At 37.0% G+C, this 27,002-nt stretch overlaps 1 protein-coding gene across 1 annotated transcript in view; it reads left to right on the forward strand.

The window, feature by feature from the left end:
- LOC105261503 (protein stum) overlaps positions 1-18,056 on the forward strand; it is a 96,168-nt gene extending 78,112 nt beyond the window's left edge. The window contains exons 5-9 of the mRNA XM_059126260.1: positions 15,888-16,493; positions 16,568-16,670; positions 16,725-16,851; positions 17,647-17,841; positions 17,908-18,056. Coding sequence (XP_058982243.1) covers positions 15,888-16,493; positions 16,568-16,670; positions 16,725-16,851; positions 17,647-17,841; positions 17,908-18,029 — 1,153 coding nt within the window. The 3' untranslated portion in view covers positions 18,030-18,056. The remainder of the gene's footprint in view (positions 1-15,887; positions 16,494-16,567; positions 16,671-16,724; positions 16,852-17,646; positions 17,842-17,907) is intronic.
- The last annotated feature ends 8,946 nt before the right edge of the window (positions 18,057-27,002 follow it).

Below are 27,002 nucleotides of genomic sequence, written 5' to 3' on the forward strand. Positions count from 1 at the left end.
TACGACAAAAAATTATCCGTGCAGGTCCGCGTCTTCGAATAGCCCCCTTATAACGGTACCTCCCGATTTTCGGTATTTTGATGATTTTAGCGACATTATTCAACGGAATTGTTTAAAATTTGGTATTTGTTCGAAATGGATACTACAGTCTGTGACAGAAAATTGTCTATGCAGGTCCAGGTCTTTGTATAGGCCCCATATATCAGTACCTCCCTATATTCGGTATTTTGATGAGTTTAGAAACAATAACCACTGAAATTATTTCAGATGTCAAATTTGAAGTTCGTAATGCATCCTACAGCCTATGACAGAAAATTGCCAAATCCGTTCCAAATGGTGGAGGGTATTCAAAGTTCGGCCCTGGAGAATTTACTGCTTTTTAACTTGTTTGGAATTTCAATGGCTTTACCCCGAGTTAATTTTCCAATATTTGCCGAATGGAATATTGCGATGTGTTGAGCTCACGAGTCATTTGTCGGCCACTGCGACGCGGGTGGTGATCCATCAAGTCGCTTCTTTACTTTTCGAACCATTTTTGCTGGTGTTGCCGTTTTCTTCCGTCCACTTCCTTGACGTCAGGCTACGCTACCAGTATCACGGTAACGGGCGATGATACGAGACACAACAGATTTATTCACATTTAAATGCTGGAGTTCTCTAACGATAGACACTTGTGGTTTTTCATCCAAATATGAAGAAATTACTCTATCACCCTTGAATTCCATGACGAATAACTTTTTTCCTAGAAAATTCTCACCAAAATGCTTTTGTATGCTTGTAAACAATATAATGAGCTGTCACTGGTATAATTTTAACAGCTGTCGGACCAGTGGTTTAAAAATGACAGCAGTCTGAAATTGGATGTAGTTTTTTCATCTCACCCTGTATTTTTTTAATATATTGAGTCCAATATTATATATTTCTTCAGAGTATCAATAATAATAAAGTTTTTTTATAAATCCGTTAAAAAAAAAAATTGGATTTTAAAAAAATCTTCAAAGGACCAACAATTGCGGACTTTTTTAATAATCCATAAAACCAGTAAACGTGCATTTTCCAAAGGTCACTTCAATCCAAAGGCGAGAAAATCAAACAAAACTCGCCGGAAAAAATCCATCACAATTCATACAAGAATAATCCGAAAATCAAAGAAATCTACTCAGCTCACCAACCAGGGCGTATGAGTGCTGTCACCACTCATACGCCCCATTGGCCCTTTTATTTGATTTATTAATTTTCCGTTTGCAGTTTATTTTGCGAGAACTTTTAACAAAAAAAACCCACCCTCAAGTGTTTCATATCAAATTAACATAATCCAATTGAATCAGAGTTATAATGTACGCTATCGTTTGGGCCAGAATGCAAAACAGCGAACTCCAATTTATGTCGATGATGCCGCAAAAATTCACCGAGGCCTGGTGCAAGCTGCGACAAAAGACCAGTAATTCAAGCTGAAAGAAATCAAAGAAATGACATATTTTCTTTTCTACTTTTTGGGCCCTGCCTTACCTGCTTTCCACTCTCCTGGCCCTCATCGATGGCATATTCACATAGAATCACATCAATGTCCCTGATGGTTGTTTCCACCTTTTGGCACAGCATAAAATAAATATACCAATGCAGCAGCAGGAAACCATAGAAGAGGCTGCCAAAGAGGTAACGGAAACTGTCCCCATCCACATCGGGAATCAGCAGTATGACCAGGGCAACATAGCCCACCATGGAATTGTAGAGCAGCAGGCAGACAATTACCCCCAACATGCTGGGGCCATACAACCGATTCAGCTCCCGATACTGGCAACGCAAACGATTGTAGATAAATGGCAGTTGGGGATCATGGGATTTTCCAGCCATTTGGATATTCAAAACGGAGAAGCATTCACGCAAATGGCACAGCAGGGTTCCATGGACCAGCATCAGCGTGTGCTGCAGGGTTAGCAATAAGAAAAATGTAAAACATGCAATGTTTGCATCCTCCGTGGCGAAATTTTTAATCGAAGATCTTATCGATTCTAAAACATAGTGCAACACAGCGATGCCACTGCTGAGATACAGCCACTTACGATGTGACATATCCTTGGCAACGCCTCTGCTCGGATAGCGATCAAAATAGCTCGTTTGGATTTCAATCATCGTCTCCAGCCATTTTTCCAAATTTCTATCCCTGCCTTGCATGGTCAGGGCAAAGACGAGAAACAAAACCATTTTTGCCATGGCCGTGGTGTTGTTGGCATAAATTATGACCGGATTGCTTAAATATTGATGAGACATTTTAAAGGTCTCCTCCAACGAAAATGGCATGAGAATAGCAATAACAATTATTGGCATATAGACAAGAGTTTTTAGCCAAGTTCGCAGATGTTTGACTTGACGTTTGGCCAAATCCAAATACAGGGTAAGGCTGCTGACAACTATACAAAATATGACAATGTCCTGGAACCACCAGCGTTGGAGCATTGTGCCACGTTCGAGTGAGACTGAACTTAATACAAAGCCAGAAAAAAAATATTATATTCAATTCCTATTTTGAGGACTGGTCAAAAGGTAGATGATGTTTATCTACTTTTTCAGCTAATCGATTAGGTAATAGCTAATCGCAATGAGTCAGGAGATAAGTTAGCCAAACCATTGGCAGAAATGTCAAGTTAAAGGGCAGAACAAGGGAGACATTTTATTTGTTGGAGAAAGAAACCCAAATTTTTAAAATATTTTTTTATACCCTCAGCCATATGGCTACAGAGGGTATATATCATTTGATACGGCCATAACGTGCCTCCTCGAAATAACGGTTTTAGACCCTAGGTCTCTTTGGACCAAACCCGTTTCAGGAAATTTGGAGTCGATCTAGCGAGGTTCGTCCGTGAGTCTATCTGGCTGGCTGTCTCTTTGTCAGGCTGGCCGGTACGCACGATAACTCTCGAAGGGAGTATCCGATTTGATCCAAACTTGGTACATCGTAAAATTATTGTCAAACTTAGATCGATTTCAGAAATGGGCAATATTGGTCCACCCCTTCTGGTACCTCCCACACAAAATATCTAAATTTTCAAAAAAAAAAAATAAATAAAATAATTTATTGCACAGAAAGAGAAAGGATAATCCGATTTTGCTCCAAAGAATATTTTTTACAACGACCCTCAGAACAATAAAGTATGGATTTTTAAAGAATATTTTTTAAGAACCTTCAGACAAGTAACATGTGGATTTTGAAAGAATACTTTTTCAAGGACCCTCGGAACAATAAAACATGGATTTTTAATGAATATGTTTTCAAGGACCTACAGACCAAGGAAACCGGATTTTTAAAGAATTTTCTTCAAGGACCTTCAGACCAATGAAACCTGGATTTTTAACAAATATTTTTTTCAAGGACCTTCCGACCAAGGAAACCTGTTTTTTAAGAAACTTTTTTCAAGGACCTTCAGACCAAGGAAACCTAGATTTTATTTCTATAAAAGAAATCCTCGTCGTGAGAATTTTTCTATAGAAAAAACCTAGACTCCTGCGGTCGTCGTGAGAATTTTTCTATAGAAAAATCCTAGACTCCTGCGGTCGTCGTGGGAATTTTTCCAAAGAAAAATTCTAGACTCCTGCGGTCGTCGTGAGAATTTTTCCAAAGAAAAATTCTAGACACCTGCGGTCGTCGTGAGAATTTTTCCAAAGAAAAATTCTAGACACCTGCGGTCGCCGTGAGAATTTTTCTATAGAAAAATCCTAGACTCCCGGCGGTCGTCGTGAGAATTTTTCTATAGAAAAATCCTAGACTCCTGGCGGTCGTCGTGAGAATTTTTCTATAGAAAAATCCTAGACTCCTGCGGTCGTCGTGGGAATTTTTCCAAAGAAAAATTCTAGACTCCTGCGGTCGTCGTGAGAATTTTTCCAAAGAAAAATTCTAGACACCTGCGGTCGTCGTGAGAATTTTTCCAAAGAAAAATTCTAGACACCTGCGGTCGCCGTGAGAATTTTTCTATAGAAAAATCCTAGACTCCTGGCGGTCGTCGTGAGAATTTTTCTATAGAAAAATCCTAGACTCCCGGCGGTCGTCGTGAGAATTTTTCTATAGAAAAATCCTAGACTCCTGGCGGTCGTCGTGAGAATTTTTCTATAGAAAAATCCTAGACTCCTGGCGGTCGTCGTGAGAATTTTTCTATAGAAAAATCCTAGACTCCTGGCGGTCGTCGTGAGAATTTTTCTATAGAAAAATCCTAGACTCCTGGCGGTCGTCGTGAGAATTTTTCTATAGAAAAATCCTAGACTCCTGGCGGTCGTCGTGAGAATTTTTCTATAGAAAAATCCTAGACTCCTGGCGGTCGTCGTGAGAATTTTTCTATAGAAAAATCCTAGACTCCTGGCGGTCGTCGTGAGAATTTTTCTATAGAAAAATCCTAGACTCCTGGCGGTCGTCGTGAGAATTTTTCTATAGAAAAATCCTAGACTCCTGGCGGTCGTCGTGAGAATTTTTCTATAGAAAAATCCTAGACTCCTGGCGGTCGTCGTGAGAATTTTTCTATAGAAAAATCCTAGACTCCTGGCGGTCGTCGTGAGAATTTTTCTATAGAAAAATCCTAGACTCCTGGCGGTCGTCGTGAGAATTTTTCTATAGAAAAATCCTAGACTCCTGGCGGTCGTCGTGAGAATTTTTCTATAGAAAAATCCTAGACTCCTGGCGGTCGTCGTGAGAATTTTTCTATAGAAAAATCCTAGACTCCTGGCGGTCGTCGTGAGAATTTTTCTATAGAAAAATCCTAGACTCCTGGGGTCGTCGTGAGAATTTTTCTATAGAAAAATCCTAGTCTCCTGGGGTCGTCGTGAGAATTTTTCTATAGAAAAATCCTAGTCTCCTGGGGTCGTCGTGAGAATTTTTCTATAGAAAAATCCTAGACTCCTGGGGTCGTCGTGAGAATTTTTCTATAGAAAAATCCTAGACTCCTGCGGTCGTCGATGTCGCGAGAATTTTTCTATAGAAAAATCCTAGACTCTTGAGGTCGTCGCGAGAATTTTTCTATAGAAAAATCCTAGACTCCGGGGGTCGTCGCGAGAATTTTTCCAAAGAAAAATCCTAGACTCCTGGGGTCGTCGCGAGAATTTTTCATAGAAATTTTCGAATCCTAGACTCCTGTTGTCGTCGTGAGAATTTTTCTATAGAAAAATCCTAGACTCGTGCGGTCGTCGTGAGAATTTTTCTATAGAAAAATCCTAGACTCGTGCGGTCGTCGTGAGAATTTTTCTATAGAAAAATCCTAGACTCGTGCGGTCGTCGTGAGAATTTTTCTATAGAAAAATCCTAGACTCGTGCGGTCGTCGTGAGAATTTTTCTATAGAAAAATCCTAGACTCGTGCGGTCGTCGTGAGAATTTTTCTATAGAAAAATCCTAGACTCGTGCGGTCGTCGTGAGAATTTTTCTATAGAAAAATCCTAGACTCGTGCGGTCGTCGTGAGAATTTTTCTATAGAAAAATCCTAGACTCGTGCGGTCGTCGTGAGAATTTTTCTATAGAAAAATCCTAGACTCGTGCGGTCGTCGTGAGAATTTTTCTATAGAAAAATCCTAGACTCGTGCGGTCGTCGTGAGAATTTTTCTATAGAAAAATCCTAGACTCGTGCGGTCGTCGTGAGAATTTTTCTATAGAAAAATCCTAGACTCGTGCGGTCGTCGTGAGAATTTTTCTATAGAAAAATCCTAGACTCGTGCGGTCGTCGTGAGAATTTTTCTATAGAAAAATCCTAGACTCGTGCGGTCGTCGTGAGAATTTTTCTATAGAAAAATCCTAGACTCGTGCGGTCGTCGTGAGTATTTTTCTATAGAAAAATCCTAGACTCCTGCGGTCGTCGTGAGTATTTTTCTATAGAAAAATCCTAGACTCCTGCGGTCGTCGTGAGTATTTTTCTATAGAAAAATCCTAGACTCCTGCGGTCGTCGTGAGTATTTTTCTATAGAAAAATCCTAGACTCCTGCGGTCGTCGTGAGTATTTTTCTATAGAAAAATCCTAGACTCCTGCGGTCGTCGTGAGTATTTTTCTATAGAAAAATCCTAGACTCCTGCGGTCGTCGTGAGTATTTTTCTATAGAAAAATCCTAGACTCCTGCGGTCGTCGTGAGTATTTTTCTATAGAAAAATCCTAGACTCCTGCGGTCGTCGTGAGTATTTTTCTATAGAAAAATCCTAGACTCCTGCGGTCGTCGTGAGAATTTTTCTATAGAAAAATCCTAGACTCCTGCGGTCGTCGTGAGTATTTTTCTATAGAAAAATCCTAGACTCCTGCGGTCGTCGTGAGTATTTTTCTATAGAAAAATCCTAGACTCCTGGGGTCGTCGCGAGAATTTTTCTATAGAAAAATCCTAGACTCCTGGGGTCGTCGCGAGAATTTTTCTATAGAAAAATCCTAGACTCCTGGGGTCGTCGTGAGAATTTTTCTATAGAAAAATCCTAGACTCCTGGGGTCGTCGTGAGAATTTTTCTATAGAAAAATCCTAGACTCCTGGGGTCGTCGTGAGAATTTTTCTATAGAAAAATCCTAGACTCCTGGGGTCGTCGTGAGAATTTTTCTATAGAAAAATCCTAGACTCCTGGGGTCGTCGTGAGAATTTTTCTATAGAAAAATCCTAGACTCCTGGGGTCGTCGTGAGAATTTTTCTATAGAAAAATCCTAGACTCCTGGGGTCGTCGTGAGAATTTTTCTATAGAAAAATCCTAGACTCCTGGGGTCGTCGTGAGAATTTTTCTATAGAAAAATCCTAGACTCCTGGGGTCGTCGTGAGAATTTTTCTATAGAAAAATCCGAGACTCCTGGGGTCGTAGATGTCGTGAGAATTTTTCTATAGAAAAATCCTAGACTCCTGTTGTCGTCGTGAGAATTTTTCTATAGAAAAATCCTAGACTCCTGTTGTCGTCGTGAGAATTTTTCTATAGAAAAATCCTAGACTCCTGTTGTCGTCGTGAGAATTTTTCTATAGAAAAATCCTAGACTCCTGTTGTCGTCGTGAGAATTTTTCTATAGAAAAATCCTAGACTCCTGTTGTCGTCGTGAGAATTTTTCTATAGAAAAATCCTAGACTCCTGTTGTCGTCGTGAGAATTTTTCTATAGAAAAATCCTAGACTCCTGTTGTCGTCGTGAGAATTTTTCTATAGAAAAATCCTAGACTCCTGTTGTCGTCGTGAGAATTTTTCTATAGAAAAATCCTAGACTCCTGTTGTCGTCGTGAGAATTTTTCTATAGAAAAATCCTAGACTCCTGTTGTCGTCGTGAGAATTTTTCTATAGAAAAATCCTAGACTCCTGGGTCGTCGTGAGAATTTTTCCAAAGAAAAATCCTAGACTCCTGCGGTCGTCGTGGGAATTTTTCCATAGAAAAATCCTAGACTCCTGCGGTCGTCGTGGGAATTTTTCCAAAGAAAAATCCTAGACTCCAGCGTTCGTCGTGAGAATTTTTCTATAGAATAATCCTAGACTCCTGGCGGTCGTCGTGAGAATTTTTCTATAGAAAAATCCTAGACTCCTGGCGGTCGTCGTGAGAATTTTTCTATAGAAAAATCCTAGACTCCTTGCGGTCGTCGTGAAAATTTTTCTATAGAAAAATCCTAGACTCTTGGCGGTCGTCGTGAGAATTTTTTTCCACATCGAAGCGAAATTCCGACGTTGAGGTTAAAATACAAGCTAAGGTCATTATGTGAAACCACCAGACCGGCAGACGTTCGAACATGTTGAATGCTTTGGGGGGAATATAGCTTTGCGTCTTCCCTTCTTTGGAAATTTTCTTCAATTACGGTAATTAGTTAATTGAAGTAGATCTTAGATAATGAATGAAAAGAAAAGAAATAACAATTGTCTCGATCTGATATTTTTAAAACAAAAAAAATTGAAAATTATATATATAGAAGTGGGGTGCGTATACATCATGTCGTTACTTATACGCCCCATTTATACTCAACTAAATTATGTGCTTTGCCCAATATTTTCGAGAATTTTCTCATTTCAATTCTTTTAAATCATTTTGAGAATCCGTTACTTGTATTTTATGGGAAAACATCTACTCTAGTCTGAAAGCAAATGCGATATTTCTTAAAAGACTTGGTTGCGTATACATGCTGGCAACAATCATACGACCATTGACCTTCAAAAACATTTATTTGCTGATATTTTGATATTTTTGAATGGACTTCTGTTGTGAAAAGCGGTACTTACTATAAGGATGTGTAAAAAAGATTTATTTTGTGGATTTTGGAAGAAATATTGGACCACACATTGGGAATTTTATGTATTTTAAGCTTTTGCTAAGAACTTCGAATTTCTTTTTTAGATTTGTGATTTTTTGTTATCAAAAATTGGGTTTGGGGCTCTGCAATTTATATTTAGAGCAAAGAAAATGGAAGTTTTGTTTAAAAACTTTGATGCCGAATATCGGGGGGTACCGTTATGTGGGGGCTATACGAAGACATGGACCTACATGGCTCACTTTCTGTCTTAGGATGTAGCATCCATAACGAACTTCAAATAGCAAATCTGAAATAATTCGAGTAAATAATGTCGCTAAAATCATCAAAATACCGAATATCGGTGGGTACCGGTATATGGGGGTTATACGAAGACGTGGACCTACATGGCTCACTTTCTGTCATAGGATATAGCATCCATTACGAACTTCAAATACTAAAATTGAAACAATTCCGGTAAATAATGTCACTAAAATCATCAAAATACCGAATATCGGGGGGTACCGTTATATGGGGGCTATACGAAGACGTGGACCTACATGGCTCACTTTCTGTCTTAGGATGTAGCATCCATAACGAACTTCAAATAGCAAATCTGAAACAATTCGGGTAAATAATGTCGCTAAAATCATCAAAATACCGAATATCGGGGGGTACCGGTATATGGGGGTTATACGAAGACGTGGACCTACATGGCTCACTTTCTGTCATAGGATATAGCATCCATTACGAACTTCAAATACTAAAATTGAAACAATTCCGGTAAATAATGTCACTAAAATCATCAAAATACCGAATATCGGTGGGTACCGGTATATGGGGGTTATACGAAGACGTGGACCTACATGGCTCACTTTCTGTCATAGGATATAGCATCCATTACGAACTTCAAATACTAAAATTGAAACAATTCCGGTAAATAATGTCACTAAAATCATCAAAATACCGAATATCGGGGGGTACCGTTATATGGGGGCTATACGAAGACGTGGACCTACATGGCTCACTTTCTGTCTTAGGATGTAGCATCCATAATGAACTTCAAATAGCAAATCTGAAACAATTCGGGTAAATAATGTCGCTAAAATCATCAAAATACCGAATATCGGGGGGTACCGTTATATGGGGGCTACACGAAGACGTGGACCTACATGGCTCACTTTCTGTCTTAGGATGTAACATCCATTCCGAACTTCAAATACCAAATGTGAAACAATTCCGGTAAATAATGTCACTAAAATCATCAAAATACCGAATATCGGGGGGTACCGTTATATGGGGGCTATACGAAAACGTGGACCTACATGGCCCATTTTCAATACCAAAAATCCTGCAGACATAATACACATTTGAGTAAAATTTTATGAAACAACTTCATTTCGTTCGGAAGCTAGAGTGATTTCCACAGACGGACAGACGCACAGACATAAATCGACATAGAATTTTGTGCTGATCAAGAATATATGCACTTTGTGGGGTCTAAAATGTATATTTCGAGGTGTTACAAACGGAATGACAAACTTAATATACCCTCCGTACTATGGTGGAGGGTATTAAATCGATTTCAGGCACCCACGGTGCGTATGATTGCTGTCAGCACGTATACGAATCCCCTCTCTGTTTATTTATTTTTTTTTTTAGCATTCGAAATGGTTTTCCCGGTGCAATATCTCAAGATTATTAGCCGTTAAATTTCAGAAAAAAAATGTTTCTAAATAATACATATTAAATAAAAAATCAATTTCCTTGGCCCCCGTTGCGTATGAGTGTTATCGGCATGTATACGCAACCCCATAATCATTTACTTGATTTTCTATCATTTTGATTGGATTTCTGTGGACTATATCTACTCTACTATTGGTCAACTGAGACTTATGAAAGTATTCTTGTTTCTCCATCATAAATAGTTCATATGAAATTCATTTATTATTTTGGAATTCACAACGAGTATGGGTGCTGGAGGCACGTAAACGTAACCTATCGCCCTTTATTTAATTTTTAGCATTTGAAATGGTCTACCAGGGGCTATGTCTCGAAAAAAAAAATATTTTTTTTAAATTTCAAGGAAACATCTTTCCAAATAATACATATTAAAGTGAAAATCATGACGATTTCAGGGACACACGGTGCGTATGAGTGTTGCCGGCACGTATACGCATCCCATCTCCATTTATTTAATTTTTAATATTTTAAATGCTTCTTCTTAGGCCACAGTTGACAAAATTACATTTTTCACATCCCACGAAAATATATTTCCCCCTAAGTTCATATTAAATTAACATAATCCAATTGTATAAGGGTTATAATATACTACACAGTTTGGGCCAATATGGCAAACAGCGAACTCCGGAACCTATCGCCCTTTATTTAATTTTTAGCATTTGAAATGGTCTACCAGGGGCTATATCTCGAAAAAAAATATATTTTTTTAAATTTCAAATAATACATATTAAAGTGAAAATCGATTTCAGGGACCCACGGTGCGTATGAGTGTTGCCGGCACGTATACGCACCCCATATCCATTTATTTGATTTTTAATAATTTAAATGCTTCTTCTTAGGCCACAGTTGACAAAATTACATTTTTCACATCCCACGAAAATATATTTCCCCCTAAGTTCATATAAAATTAACATAATCCAATTGTATAAGGGTTATAATATACGACACAGTTTGGGCCAATATGGCAAACAGCGAACTCCGGAACCTTTCGCCCTTTATTTAATTTTTAGCATTTGAAATGGTCTACCAGGGGCTATATCTCGAAAAAAAAATATTTATTCAAATTTCAAGGAAATATCTTTCCAAATAATACATATTAAAGTGAAAATCGATTTCAGGGACCCACGGTGCGTATGAGTGTTGCCGGCACGTATACGCACCCAATCTCCATTTATTTGATTTTTAATCTTTTAAATGCTTCTCCTTAGGCCACAGTTGACAAAATTACATTTCTCACATCCCACGAAAATATATTTTCCCTTAATTCATATTAAATTAACATAATCCAATCGTATAAGGGTTATAATATACGACACAGTTTGGGCCAATATGGCAAACAGCGAACTCCGGAACCTATCGCCCTTTATTTAATTTTTAGCATTTGAAATGGTCTACCAGGGGCTATATCTCGAAAAAAAAAATATTTTTTTTTTAAATTTCAAATAATACATATTAAAGTGAAAATCGATTTCAGGGACCCACGGTGCGTATGAGTGTTGCCGGCACGTATACGCACCCCATCTCCATTTATTTGATTTTTAATATTTTAAATGCTTCTCCTTAGGCCACAGTTGACAAAATTATATTTTTCACATCCCACGAAAATATATTTCCCCCTAAGTTCATATTAAATTAACATAATCCAATTGTATAAGGGTTATAATATACGACACAGTTTGGGCCAATATAGCAAACAGCGAACTCCAGTTTAGATTTATGCCAACTATTTGAACTTCGGCGGTGTTCAGACTTCGGCTCATAATTAGCATTTCCAACTGGAAATAGAAATAGAAATAATTTTCAAAATCACTTCTTAAAAAAAATTACATAAATCCAAAGGGGCTTGTACCTCCCTCTCATAAGTGTCTGCACACAACCAGGGCTCTGTGACATAATCATAGAGTAACAATTCCGTATCCCTTATTGTCTCCTCCATACGCTGGCCAATTGTAAAGTAGCTATACCAATGAATGATCAGTAGTATATAGAAGAGATTGCCAAAATGATAGGCATAACTTTGCGTATGCAATTCGGGTAACATTAGTTTCATCAGCGTAATATAGCCAACCATGGAATTGGAGATGAGAAGAGAGAAAATTATGAACAACATGACAGGACAATATATGTCCGTCAATTCCTCTTTCATGCCATGCAACTGCCAATAGATCAAATTCAGTTGGGGATTTAATTTCTGTTCTGAAATTTGCTGATTTATAATGGAAAAATATTCCTGCAGCCAGCACAGGAACCCGCCATGATAGAGCATATGGAAATGTTGCACCACAATCATGACATACAATGGATAGGATACCCATTGGTCACGTCCAACTTCCTCAATATCATCGGAGAAGATACCAAACGAAATACCCCACATGTGGACCATGGTCAGTAGACAATTGACATACAGCCACGGACGTAGCGAGCGCTTAATTGCCTGGTGCCAGTCAAAATATTCTCTTTGCAGTCGCAACATTTTTTCCAGCCATTGAAGCACCTGCTGATCCCTTCGATTCCATGTCCAGGCATAAATATAATAGAGCAAAGTCCTGGCCATAATCACAGTATAGTTGGCATAAATGGCCACGGGATTTGTGGCATAGAGGCGATCACGAGACATGGCCAACAGAGTGCCATAGGGTAGGGCCAATAGCATGAAAACTGTGGGCAACCACATCAGTATTCTAATGCTAAGCTTGAGTCTTTTCACCTGGCGTTTATCCAAATTCAACCACCAGCCATTGATGAAATTGATGTAGCTAGTCCACATCATTGCGTAGAAGGCGAGATGTTTTAATGTCCGTAACATTTTGTGGATAATTGGGATGTGTACGAAAAAAAAATAGCAATACCGATGAAGTTTATACAGGAAATGTGTCCTTCCTGCCTAAAAGACAACAGAGCTACTTATCGTGTAGGGCCATCAAATTATGTGTGGCCTGCATTAACCCCAGTAAAAAAAAAAACAAAGATATAAACAAATTACTTATTTGTGTACCAGTGGTCGCATGAGTATTGACATAACGTATACGCACCCATTCACCAATTCATTTTTCAATTCCTTGGTTTTTTTAATGAATCTGGGGTAGGTACCAGCTGTGGGTATCAATAGGCCTATGAGCTGTGACAGTATGTATACGCCACTCATTTTTTCCTTATTTTCCTATCAAATCCTGCACTCCTCCTGGGGTTGGTCTCTAGAATTTTTCTATGGAAAAATCCTGCACTACTCCTGGGGTTGCTTGTGACAATTTTTCTGTAGAAAATACTGAACACCTCTTCGGGTTGTAGTTTGAATTGCTCTATCGATAAATCCTTCTCTCTTCCTAGACTCGTTGTGAGCATTTCTTTCCTGTGGATAATTGGGATGTGTACGAAAAAAAAAAATTGCAATACCGAAGAAGTTTATACAGGAAATGTGTCGTTCCTGCCTAAAAGACAACAGAGCTACTTATCGTGTAGGGCCATCAAATTATGTGTGGCCTGCATTAACCCCAGTAAAAAAAAAACAAAGATATAAACAAATTACTTATTTGTGTACCAGTGGTCGCATGAGTATTGACATAACGTATACGCACCCATTCACCAATTCATTTTTCAATTCCTTGTTTTTTTTAATGAATCTGGGGTAGGTATCAGCTGTGGGTATCAATAGGCCTATGAGCTGTGACAGTATGTATACGCCACCCATTTTTTTATTTTCCTATCAAATCCTGCACTCCTCCTGGGGTTGGTCTCTAGAATTTTTCTATGGAAAAATCCTGCATTACACCTGGGGTTGCTTGTGACTTTTTTTCTGTAGAAAATACTGAACTCCTCTTCGGGTTGTAGTTTGAATTGCTCTATCGATAAATCCTTCTCTTTTCCCTGAAGATAATGACATGATAGAATCTTATGATTTTGATTTCGCCCAGGCCACAGTATTTGGTCTCATAAATATTCAACATTTTTACATTCAACATTTTTTGCTGTGCTCGTTTCTCACCAATTCCATGCTGGGCCCTGTTCTGCTGCTATATCTGAACATACCCAGCTACAACATCGATCTATACATCTACATCTTTGGCAATGGCCTGTACTTTTGGATCCTGCTACATTTGTATATCTATGTTATGCTGTGCGATCGGGTAGAGTCGGCCATCAAGGACATCGACCCGATGCTCTATGAATATACCCCGGAGCCGGAATCTGTCATCTAATCGATAAAAATCGCGGATATCTATTTTGCATTCTTGCCGAAACGGCTTCCTACATTATAACTCTGATCCAGTGTGATTATGTAAATTTGATATTAATGATGAGAATTTCAATCTTTTAGAATCTAAATTATTAAAATAAAAAAGGTACAATTGTATAGTCGCTTAAAAACGGTAAGGTGCGTATACATATTGACAACACCCATACTATGGTCCCCCCGAAATAAATTCATAAATTCAAAAAACAAGAATAGGAGAGAATATGTCTGTGCTATAGAAAAAATATCGACGATCAAAGGAAAAGGAAAAAGTTTTTTTTTTCTGCAAAAAAAAATCGAAACATTTTCACGGTGACTCCAAGAGTCCGGGGTTTTTCTTTAAACAATTTCTCACGTCTGCTCCCCAGAAGTATGAGATTTTTGTACTGGAAAATGGTTATGATTTTTATTAAAAAAAAAAAATCATTTTGATATTTTCAAAAACAACACAAATTGAAGATTAAATCAGTAAAATGGGGTGCGTGTACTTATTGTCGCTACTCATACGTCTCTTGGTACGAAATAATAATAATGGAAATGAAGTTTTTTCTATAGAAAAAAGTTGCACGCAAGGTCAAGACGAAGTTTTTTGTAATAGAAAAAACTTGGACCCATCGTCCCGACAAATTTTTTTCTTTAGAAAAAACTTGGACCCAAGGTCCCGGCGAATTTTTTTCCAATAGCAAAAAAGTTGGACCCCAGGGGGTCCACGATTGTTTTTTTTCGTAGAAAAAACTTAGACCCAAAGGCCGCTCAATTTTTTATTCTATCGAAGGGTCGCACAATTTTTTTTCTATCGAAAAATAACTTGGACCCAGGGGTCCCACGAATTTTTTTCTATCGGAAAAAAAACTAGGACCCAAAGGTCTCACGAATTTTTTTTCTATCGGAAAAAACTAGGACCCAAGGGTCCCACGAATTTTTTTCTATCGGAAAAAACTAGGACCCTAAGGTCCCAGGATTTTTTTGTATCGAAAAAAAAACTTGGACCAAAGGGTCCCATGAATTTTTTTTCCATAGAAAAACTTCGCACGATTTTTTTCTATCGAAAAAAGAACTTGGACCCCAGGGGGTCCACGTTTGTTTTGTTTTTTTTTTGTAGAAAAAACTTAGACCCAAAGGCCGCTCAATTTTTTATTCTATCGAAGGGTCGCACAATTTTTTTTCTATCGAAAAAAAACTTGGACCCAAGGGTCCCACGAATTTTTTTCTATCGGAAAAAAACTAAGACCCAAAGGTCCCACGATTTTTTTGTATCGAAAAAAACTTGGACCAAAGGATCCCATGAATTTTTTTCCATAGAAAAACTTCGCACGATTTTTTTCTATCGAAAAAATAACTTGGACCCAAGTTGGACCCCAGGGGGTCCATGTTTGTTTTTTTTTTGTAGAAAAAACTTAGACCCAAAGCCCGCTCAATTTTTTATTCTATAGAAGGGTCGCACAATTTTTTTCTATCGAAAAAAAACTTGGACCCAAGGGTCCCACGAATTTTTTTCTATCGGAAAAAACTAAGACCCAAAGGTCTCACGAATTTTTTTTCTATCGGAAAAAACTAGGACCCAAGGGTCCCACGAATTTTTTTCCATAGCAAAACTTCGCACGATTTTTTTCTATCGAAAAAAAAAACTTGGACCCAAGGGTCCTGCGAATTGGTTTCTCTTTAAAAAAAAATGTATTTTCCCTTGTCTCATTTTTTTTAATTTTTGGTGTATTTTCCAGATCCGGCAGCCAGGAATATCTGGAAAACAAATCCCTTGACAACGAAGACGACTCACCGCGAGGCTGTTGCCGCTGTTGTGCTAAATTCTGTATGCCATGTCGTCGATCGCGCTGCTCCCGCTGCTGTCAACGCAAACGCAAAGCTAAACATGATGAGGCCACTCAGCCAGTTCTCTCTGCCACCAGTAGTGCCACCACAACCAATCTACAGTTAGTCGACGAAAAGGACGCGCAAAAGAAGCCATCGTGTTGGCAAAAATTGAATTGTTGCAAAAGTTGTTGTGGTAAGAAGGGAAAGGATAAGGATCTTGTGAGGAAACCAACCCCGGCACCCCCATTGCGACCTATGGGACCACCCAAACAGAGCCGCTGTGGTCTGTGTCTGAGTAAAATTTTCTGCTGTCGTTCGGTGAATAAAATCGACCCAAAGACCGGTGATGAGACCGAGGTAAAGAAATGTTGCTTCTGTATACCGTGTCGTAGGAAACGTCAACACTCGGCGGCCGGTTCAATGGCTGGGTCAACGGTGGCCTGGCAGGATCCAGAGGCGGGTATAACACCAACGGATGCGGCCGTGCTCGAGGGTCAGGATGTGGTGGAGAAACAGTAAGTTGGAGGGGGAGAGAGAGAGAGAGAAAAGAGAGGGGGAAGTACTGTTATAATGGGATTTCTCTTTTCAGGGGCTGCTGTAAACGTTTCTGCAATTTCTTGCTGTGCTGCCGCAAGAAAAAGGTGGCCGTCTCGGATAGTCGCAGGCAAAGTATTAGGGCCCCACCACCTGAGGTAAGGTATAAAAGGCTATCCTTAAACAAAATTAATTTTCGAATTGTGTTTCAGGACACACGCCGCAAACTCCACGTGGACCTAGTCGAATATACATCGAAAATGAAGGGAGCCATACCCGTTCTACCTCTTTGCCTGGCATGGTTTTGTGCCATTTGCAATATTCTGATACCAGGATTGGGTGAGTTTGAGGCATTACCAAGATAGCTCAACAGAAAACAAAAATCTGTGGGACCCCAGGGGTCCAAGTTTTTTCAATAGAAAAAAATTCGTGGGACCCCTGGGATCCCAATCTTTTTTCTATAGAAACAAATTCGTGGGTCCCCTGGGATCCCAATCTTTTTTCTATAGAAAAAAATTCGTGGCGCCCCTGCGTCCCAATCTTTTTTCTATAGAAAAAAATTCCTGGGACCCCTGGGATCCCAATCTTTTTTCTACAGAAAAAAATTCGTGGGACCCCTGGGGTCCCAATCTTTTTTCTACAGAAAAAAATTCCTGGGACCCCTGGGTTCCCAATCTTTTTTCTACAGAAAAAAATTCGTGGGACCCCTGGGGTCCCAATCTTTTTTCTACAGAAAAAAATTCGTGGGACCCCTGCGGTGCCAATCTTTTTTCTATAGAAAAAAATCGAGGGACCCCTGCGGTGCCAATCTTTTTTCTATAGAAAAAAAAAATTCGTGGAACCCCTGCGGTCCCAATCTTTTTTCTATAGAAAAATATTCTAGGTAAGCTGGGTTCCAATTTTTTCTAAAGAAAAAAATTTGTGGGACCCTGCGGTCCCAATCTTTTTTCTATAGAAAAAAAATTCGTAAGACCACTGGGATCCAACTTTTTTCCAAAGAAAAGAATTTGTGCGACCCTTGGGGTCCAATTTTTTGTGCAGAAAAAAATTCGAGGGTCTCTCAGACGTCCAAGTTGTTTCTAAAAAACCCTTAACCCTATCCTGAACCCTCTTTCTTTTGACTCTTCCTTCTAGGAACCTTGTTATCCGGCTTCTTTTGCCTTTGCGTTGGCATTCCCCGATTCTCGCATTACGATAGTGCCAAGGCCCGCCTTGGCTCCCTGATCATCAACATCATTGTGGGTATGGCCCAATTCTTTTGTGTGCTCTTCTGCTTTGTGGGCTGGGGCTGGAGCATATGGTGGGGTACAATAATGCTGAAATGTGCAAGTAAGTCGCTCGGAGGAGTGAAGGCAATTGCGGATCAAGTTAAAAAAATATTTCTAATTTTTTCAGAGAAACTAAGCAAAATACGTAAAGTGGAACGTCTGGAAATGGAGGAGGAAAAGAGACAGGCAGCTGCAGCTGCGGCCACTGCTGCGGCGGCTGCGGCTGCTGCAGAGGCAGCCAAGGCATAAATGAATCAAACGGAAACTTTCCAAAAATGAAAAGATTACTCGAATCTTCCAAACATACAAATTGAGATCTAACTTCCAAAACCTAAGCGAAAATTTGGGTTATGTTGTCTTCGAAGAACATCTAACCTTCCAAAGAATATTTATAAAAGAAGTCTACCATTAATAAAAAATATAGCAAAACAACCAACTTCCAAGGATGTATCCACAAATAATGATCTTCAACAAATATCGAAAGAAAAAAATTAATACAAAATTATGTCTACCAATTGATTCCCAGAGTTGGGAACCGTGAAACACTTGTTTTCCCTTCAATAGAAAAAATTATAAAATTAATTTTAACAAAATTAAAAATTAATACAAATATTACCTTAATAAAAATGACCATTATTTTATATGACCCTCAAGTAGTGTACAAAAATAAATTTAAAAATAAATTTAAAAATATATATTATTTCATTTTGTATATAAAAATTAAATTAAAAAAATAGAATTACCTAGCCTCTAAATTTTATTACATATCAATGAAATAGAAAATCATATTGAAAAAGTGCACTTATTTTTAAGCTTAAAGCAAATACCAAACAAAAAAAGAAAAACACATATATGAATTGAATTCTAGATAAAATTTTCAAATAATTTTTACAATTTTTATTTGTATATAAAATTATGTCTCCATAAAAGACGATTAAATTCCATAGAAATATTGTAATTACCAATTGAAATAAATAAAAACTCTTAAAAAAATAATAACAAGGCATTTTTGAAATGATAGGACAAAATTTGAAAACAAAATATTTCACAGACCCACCTAACATATATGACCTCAAACGCGATGAAATATACCCGATGAATAAAATACAGGTATCAAGACTTCTAAAAAATATATATTTCATTCCGATACCCCTCTTAGTTCAAAAGTTATAGGCAATTGAAAATGTTGCGGAAGAAATTTTAATTATTAAAAAAACTAGCTCACTTTTTATTATTGACGATAACTTTAGTATTTGTGGAGATATAAACAACCTTTGAAAAGGAAATATAAAGGCTAGTTGGTTTGCTATCAAAATAAATTTAGTTCGTTTAAATATTCCCATTAGGTCCCTAGATATAGGTCCTAAAAGCCGATTACAAAGTAAACTCAAAAATTATTTAAATAACAATATCTGAATAATTTCGCGATAACTCTGACATTTGTGGAGATACACTTAAACCTCCAATGACAAACTTGAAGACTAAGTCTACTTTATTAAACAAATAATCATTGCTGAGCAATATCTCCACTGCGATACGAGTTATAGACCCAAGAAAGCGTTGACTCAAAAAATCTACAATTTTGAATTTATACAGCTCATTTAAATAACTCCAGAATTTGTTGAGATACATACAATATTTGAAAAGGAAATATAAAGGCTAGTTGGTCTGCTATCGAAATTAATTTATTTTGTAAAAGTATTGCCATTAGTTCCTTAGATATAGGCTCTAAAAGCCAATTACAAAGAAAACTCAAAATATTTAAAAATTACAGTAAATGTGTAATTTTCGCGATAACTCTGACATTTGTGGAGCTACGCTTAAACCTCCAACGACAAACATGAAGATCTGGTCCACTTTATGAAATATACAAACATTTCTTAAAACTACTCCCACTACATTCCAAGTTATAGGCCCCAGAAAGCGTTTACGCAAAAAATTGAAATATTGACATTATAGAGCTCATTTAAATAACTCCAGAAATTGTGGAGATATAGACAACCTTTAAAAAGGAAATATAAAGGCTAGTTGGTCTGCTATTAAAATATATTTATTTCCTTAAAATATTCCGATTAGTTCCCTAGATGTAGGCCCTAAAAGACGATTACAAAGAAAACTCAAAATATTTTAAAATTACAGTAAATGTGTAATTTTCGCGATAACTGTGACATTTGTGGAGATACACTTAAATTCCCAATGACAAACTTGAAGATCAGGTCCACTTTATGAAACATACAACCATTTCTTAAAACTATTCCCACTACTTTCCAAGTTATAGGCCCTAGAAAGCATTTACGCAAAAGAAATTGAAATATTGACATTATACAGCTCATTGAAATAACTCCAGAAATTGTAGAGATATAGACAACTTTTGAAGGAGAAATTTAAAGCCTAGTTGGTCTGCTATCAAAATAAATTTATTTTGTTTAAACATTCTCTTTAGTTCCCTAGATATAGGCTCTCAAAGACAATTACAAAGAAAACTCAAAAAAAATTTAAATCCCAATATCTGTATAATTTTCGCGATAACTCTGACATTTGTGGAGATACAATTAAATCCCCAATGACAAACTTGAAGATCAGGTCTACTTTATTAAACAAATAATCATTGCTGAGCAATATCTCCTCTGCGATACGAGTTATAGACCCTAGAAAGCGTTTACTCATAAAATATACATTTTTGAATTTATACAGCTCTTTTAAATAACTCCAGAATTTGTTGAGATACATACAATATTTGAGAAGGAAATATAAAGGGTATTTTGCCTGCTAACAAAATAAATTTATTTCGTTAAAATATTCCCATTAATTTCCAAGATATAGGCCCTAAAAGCCGATTACAAAGAAAACTCACAATTTTTTAAATAAAAGTATCTGTGCAATTTTCACGATAACTCTGACATTTGTGGAGATACACTTAAACCACCAATGACAAACTTGAAGATCAGATCTCAGAAATATTCTCACTACTTTACAAGTTATAGACCCTATTGAATTGAAATATTGACATTATATAGCTCATTTAAATAACTCAAACGCAAAAAATTGAAATATTGAAATTATATAGTTAATTTAAATAACTCCAGAATTTGTAGATATATAAACAACATTTAAAAAATAAATTTAAAGCCTAGTTGGTCTGCTATCAAAATAAATTTATTTCGTTTAAATATGCCCATTAGTTCCCTAGATATAGGCCCTAAAAGCCGATTACAAAGAAAACTCATAAAAATTAAAATTACAGTAAATGTGTAATTTTCGCGATAGCTTTAGTATTTGTGGAGATACACTTACACCTCCAATGACAAATTTGAAGATCGGATCCATTTTATTAAACATGCAAACATTCTTCAGCAATATCCCAACTACTTCCCGAGTTATAGGCCCTAGAAAATGTTTACGCAAACAATGTTTATTTTTGAAATTATAGAGCTCATGTTAATTTTTGCCCAGAACTTCTGTATTTGGCAAGATATGTCAACAAAATTTATATCGATTTGAGGATTATATATTTCCCTTTCCATATATAATGTGTATATATATGGCCATATAAATTTGAAATAGGGTTACGGCCCCTTGAAGACGATGGCTAAGAAAATTCCATGTACTTCAAAAATTATGCACATGTATAGAAATGGCGATAACTCAGCTATTTTTCAAGATATGACAAAACAAAGTGTGAAAGGTTTAAAACCCAGTTATTAAGCTTTCAAAATCCATTTATTTCAACAAAATATTCTCATTATTTGGAAAGATATGGCCTCCGGAAGACAATTGCAAAGAATGTGCCATACTTTGTTAATTTTTGTTAGTTGTGTAATTTTGGGCATTACTCTGGAACTTTAGGAGATAGAAGAACATATTATTTTAAAAACTTTAAGATAAGATGCTCTACTATCATTTTAAAGTCACATTCAAACCAATATGCCGATTACTTTCAACGATATAGCACTTAGAAAATCATAACGCAGAAATTTGTTAAAAATGAAAATCAAAGGTAATTGAGCATTTTGTCCCAAAACTCCGTTATTTTGTGAGATACACCAAAACTTATAATTTCAGGCTTGAAGATCAGATTGTTTTTATTTCAAATCCGTTTATTTCTTAAAGCTATGATAATTAGCTTTAAAGATACAAACCCAAGAAACTTGTACCACAAAAAATTCTAAAATTTTGAATAAAACAGTTACGTTTATTTTTGGCCATAACTCTGGCGATTGTTGAGTAATAGGGAAAACGTATTTTTAAAATTTGAAGATAAAATACCCTGCAATAATTCCTAAGTTATTTCAAATCGATATGCCAACTACTTTCAAAGATATAGCACTTGAAAAGTCATAACGAAGAAAGTCACGAAAAATGTAAATCTGCAGTAATTGCGTATTTTTTCCGATAACTTGGTTCTATTGTGAAATACACTAAAAATTTCCAATTGCAGGCTTCAAGACCAGATATATTTCTATAAATGTTGTTGATACATGGTGCGTATGAGTGCTGACAACACTCATACGCATATTAGTTCTTTGTCCAAATAGGCGTAAGTTTTGAGAGAAAAAAAAAACGATTTTAAGGGCTGGGTATTTTCAAAACTTATATTTAATTTTTTAATTCTAAACAATTTTTTTTGTATTTTTTCATATTAAATTAACATAATCACACTGTATCAGAGTTATGATATACGACAGTGTTTGGGCCAGACAGCAAAACAAATATCCCCGATTTATATCGATGAGTTGGCAAATGTTGGTACCCGGCCAACGAAGGCAACGGCTGAAAACAATCAGTTCAATCTGGAATCAGGAAATATATATTATTTTGTCTTCCATGTCCACTCCCAAGGATAATAGTATACTGTCATACCTCCCGTTGTGATTCCTTCTCCGTAGTATATTCATTGATCACCCAATCGATATCCTTGATGGCCGACTCCACCCGATCGCACAGCATAACATAGATGTACCAGTGAAGTAGCAGCCAAAAGTACAGGCCATTTCCAAAGAGATAGAGATAAAGATCGATTTGAAAGTTGGGCAATTTCAAATACATCAGCATGACATAGCCCACCATGGAATTCGTAAGAAATGAGCAGAGAAGAATAATCGAAATAAGGGGACCAAAAATATCATTCAATTCTTCGTAGTGGTTACGCAGTTGATTATAGATTAAATTCAATCGGGTAGTTATTTCCTTCGTTGCCAATTGATGGCGGAGCTGGGAGAAACACTCCCTCAAATAGCACAGCAACGTGGCATGTTGCAGCATGTAGAAATGTTGAACATTCACCATGACAAATAGACTGACTTGAGCCCAATCCGTTAGAATTTCATCATCCCTATCACTATCCCCGTTCAGATAGGACTCCAGACCATAATGGGTACAGGCCAAAATGCTGTTGAAATACAACCACTTGCGATGCTGCATATCCTTTGGCACCTCCGCATGGCCGTCGAAATATGAGGCCTGCAATTCCAACACCTTCTCCAGCCAATGACCGATTCTCCCATTTCGATGGCATAGCCCAAGGACGAACACCCCGTACAGCAGGAAACGAACGAAAATCGTCATCCAATTCACATAAATTGCCACAATATTTTGGAAAAATAATCTATCCTGAGAAAGGGAATCAATGATGGCCAATGGTAAAAGGCACGTACATAGAAAGCAAGGCAGATAGACGAAAATTTTTAGACAAAGGCCCGGTTTCCTGAGTTGACGTTTTTCAAAATCGATGCTGTATATCGCGGTTGAGGTGAAGATACAAACACAGTTTATGAAATGGAACCACCAAAGCGGCAGGCGACCGAGCATGTTGATGGACACTTGAAAAGTAGAAGTGAAAATGGAAGCAGGTTTTTCTTAACACATTTTGGAGGCCTCAAAAATTATTAATTAGTTAATTGAAAACGCCTAGTATCGGTGAACTTATGATCTCTTGTTCATAAACACACAAATCTGAAAGGGAGAGGATACTAGTGTTTTACAAAAAAAGCAGACCCAGGGTGAAGAAGAAATCCACTCGAAATGGTCAAAAGAAATCTTTGATAGTTAAGTGCGTATACGTGCCGGCAACACTTATACGCACATACGTCTATAGAAAAAAACTTGAAGCAAAGGGTCCCATGATTTTTTTTCTGTAGAAAAAACTTGGACCCATGAAATTTTATCTATAGCAAAAAAAACTTGGACCAAAGGGTTCGACGAAAAGGTCCGTCGATTTTTTTTTTTTTTTTTATAGAAAAAACTTGGACCCAAGTGTCGCACGATTTTTTCTGCCGCAAGAAAAAGGTGGCCGTCTCTGATGGTCGTAGGCAAATTAGTAGGGCATCACCACCTGGGCTAAGTTAACTTTTGAAATTGTGTTTCAGGACTCACGCCGAAAACTCCATGTGGACCTAGTCGAACATATATCCAAAATGAAGGGAGCCATCTTCTCCGCTTGGCATGGTCTTGACTTCTTGTAATATTCTAATACCAGGATTGGGAGAGTTCGAGGCACTACAAAGATAGCTCGTAGGACCCTGAGGTCCAATTTTTTCCTAAAGAAGAAAAAATTTGTGGGACACTTCGGGTCCATTTTTTTCCCATAGAGAAGAATTGGTAGGATCCCTGGGTTCTATTTTTTTTTTCAATATAGTATTAAAAAAAATTCGTTGGATCCATGGGGTCCAATTTTTCTCGTCTAGAAAAAAAAATATGGGATCTCCGAGGTCCAATTTATTCCTATAGAAAAAAATTCGAGAGACTCCAGAGTCCAATTTTTTCCTATAGAAACAAAAATTCGTGGGAGTCCAGAGTCCAATTTTTTTCCTATAGAAAAAAATTCGTGGGACCCCTGGGACACAAGAATTCTTTTAAAATTCTTCAAAACGTCAACATTTAAAGGCATTGAGGATGTCGTAAAGATTAAAATTTGAGGGCCTTGAGAAAGTCTTTAAAACTGTCCCTAAAAAGGCTGGCTTTAAGCCCTTGGAAAGATCTTTAGAAACACGTTTGATGCTCTCTGGAAGGTCGTCAAAAATCCACGTTTAAAGGTCTTAATGGAGTCCTTAAAAATCCTGGTCTAAAAGCCTCGGAGAGTCTTTGAAAATTCACGTTTGAGGGCCTTTAAAAGATCTTCAAAACCCACTTTGAAAGGTCTTAATGGACACTTTTAAAATCAACGTCAAAAACTCTTCGTGGGGACTTTTTAAGCCCTTAAAAATCCTGGTTTAAAGGCCTCAAGGAGGTCCATGTTTGAGGGTCTTGTGGAAGACTTTATAATCCTAGTTCGAGTGTGTCATAAAAATCTTTAAAAATCCTCGTTCGATTGCCTTGGGAAGTTCTTTGAAAATCAATTATTGAGGGCCTTGAGGTAGACTTTATAATCCTAGTTCCAGTGTCTCATAAAAGTCTTTAAAAATCTTCGTTTGATTGCCGTTCTTTGAAAATCAACGTTTGAGGACCTTGAGGTAGACTTTCAAAATCCTCATTTCAGGCCCTAATGAAGTCTTTGAAAATCCTCGTTTCAGAGCTTTGATAAAGACTTTGAGGACCTCGGAAAAATCTACGTTTAAAGGTCTAAGCCGGGTCTATGAAGGTTCATATTTTAATCCCTTAAAGAGGCCATGAAAATTCACTGTGTAATGGGGGTTGACAAACTCTTCGTATGAGAGCATTGCAAAGTTTTTTAAAATATCTGCATTTAAAGGCCTTAGACAGGATTTTAAAGTCACAGTTTGTGACCCTTGGAAGGGTCTTTAAAACTCCATATTTGAGGGCCTTGGGGTAGATTTTCAACATCAACATCTTTGTTTGGGGTCTTAGGAAAATTCTCAAAAATCTTTTTTTGAAAATCAACATTTTGGGGACTTTAAGAACCCTTGGAAAGGCCTTTAAAACTCCATGCTTGAGGGCCTTGGGGTGGATTTTCAACATCTTTGTTTGGGACCTTAGGAAAATCTTTTTTTTTGAAAATCAACATTTGAGGACCCTTGGGAAGGCCTTCAAAACTCCATGTTTAGGGCCTTAGATAAGATTTTCAACATCTTTGTTTGAGTCCTTTGGAAAGTCCCTAAAAATCTTTTTTTGAAAATCAACATTTAAGGGACTTTGAGGACCCTATGGAAGGCCTTTAAAACTCCATGCTTGAGGTAGGGGTAGATTTTCAACATCTTTGTTTGGGGCCTTAGGAAAGTCCTTAAAAATCTTTTTTTGAAAATCGACATTTAAAGGACTTTGAGGACCCTTGGGAAGGCCTTTACAAAATCCATGCTTGAGGACCTTGGGAGGAAAGTCCTTAATTTTTTTTATTTTTTTTTTACATTTGAATGACTTGGAAATGTCTTTACAAATCCACATTTAAGGGTCTTGAACAGATCAAAAATTAAAATAACAAATTTGGGGCCTTAGAGAGGTCATAAAAAATCATCGTTTGAGGTCCTTAAAGTGGTCATTGAAATTCGCGCTTGAATGCCTTGAAGAGGTCAATAAAGGTCCCACTTTTTGGCGGCCTTGGAGAGGATACAAAAAGTCCATGTTTAAGGGCTCGGAAAAGGTCTTTCAAAATACTGGCTAAAAATTTGTAAAATCCATGTTTCTGGGCCTTGGGAGGTTCTTTCATAATTCACCTTTAATGGCAATTTTGAGCCACTTCTCTCTCTCTCTCTTTCTCCCTTTTCTCTTCAAAGAAAAACACGTATTTGTTTTTAATGTTGATAAATATATATTTTCTCTGAATTTTTATTTCATATTTGATAAATTTAGTTTTAATTTATAATTCATCGAATTTTTTTGTTTACTTGTAATTAAATACGAAAAATCATTAATTATTATTAATTGTTGTTTTAATTTCTCGTGATTTTATAAATTTATATCATAGCTAATAATAAACGCTAAATTAGTTGGTTGGTTGGTTTGTTTGAAGTTCAGATATCGCCTGTTGTTCAGTTTCTGTTTTTTATAGAATCTAAAAACTAAAAAAAATAAACAAAAATATACAAAAATGACCCTAGCAGGGGGAGCGGGGGTGGTGAAATAAAAACTAATTCAAATAATTTACACAAAACTTAAAACTATGAAATATTTACTAAAAACTAAAAAAAAAAACATTAAACCCATAGTTTTTTTAAAATAATAAAAATAAATTAGAATTTTTACAGAAAAACATTTGTTTTTTATTTTAATTACATATTTTATTGTAATTGCATCACACTTATTAAAAACAGAAATAATATTAACTAAATA

The sequence above is a fragment of the Musca domestica genome, unplaced genomic scaffold (assembly GCF_030504385.1).
Source record: "Musca domestica strain aabys unplaced genomic scaffold, Musca_domestica.polishedcontigs.V.1.1 37, whole genome shotgun sequence".
Taxonomy (NCBI): Eukaryota; Metazoa; Arthropoda; class Insecta; order Diptera; family Muscidae; genus Musca; species Musca domestica.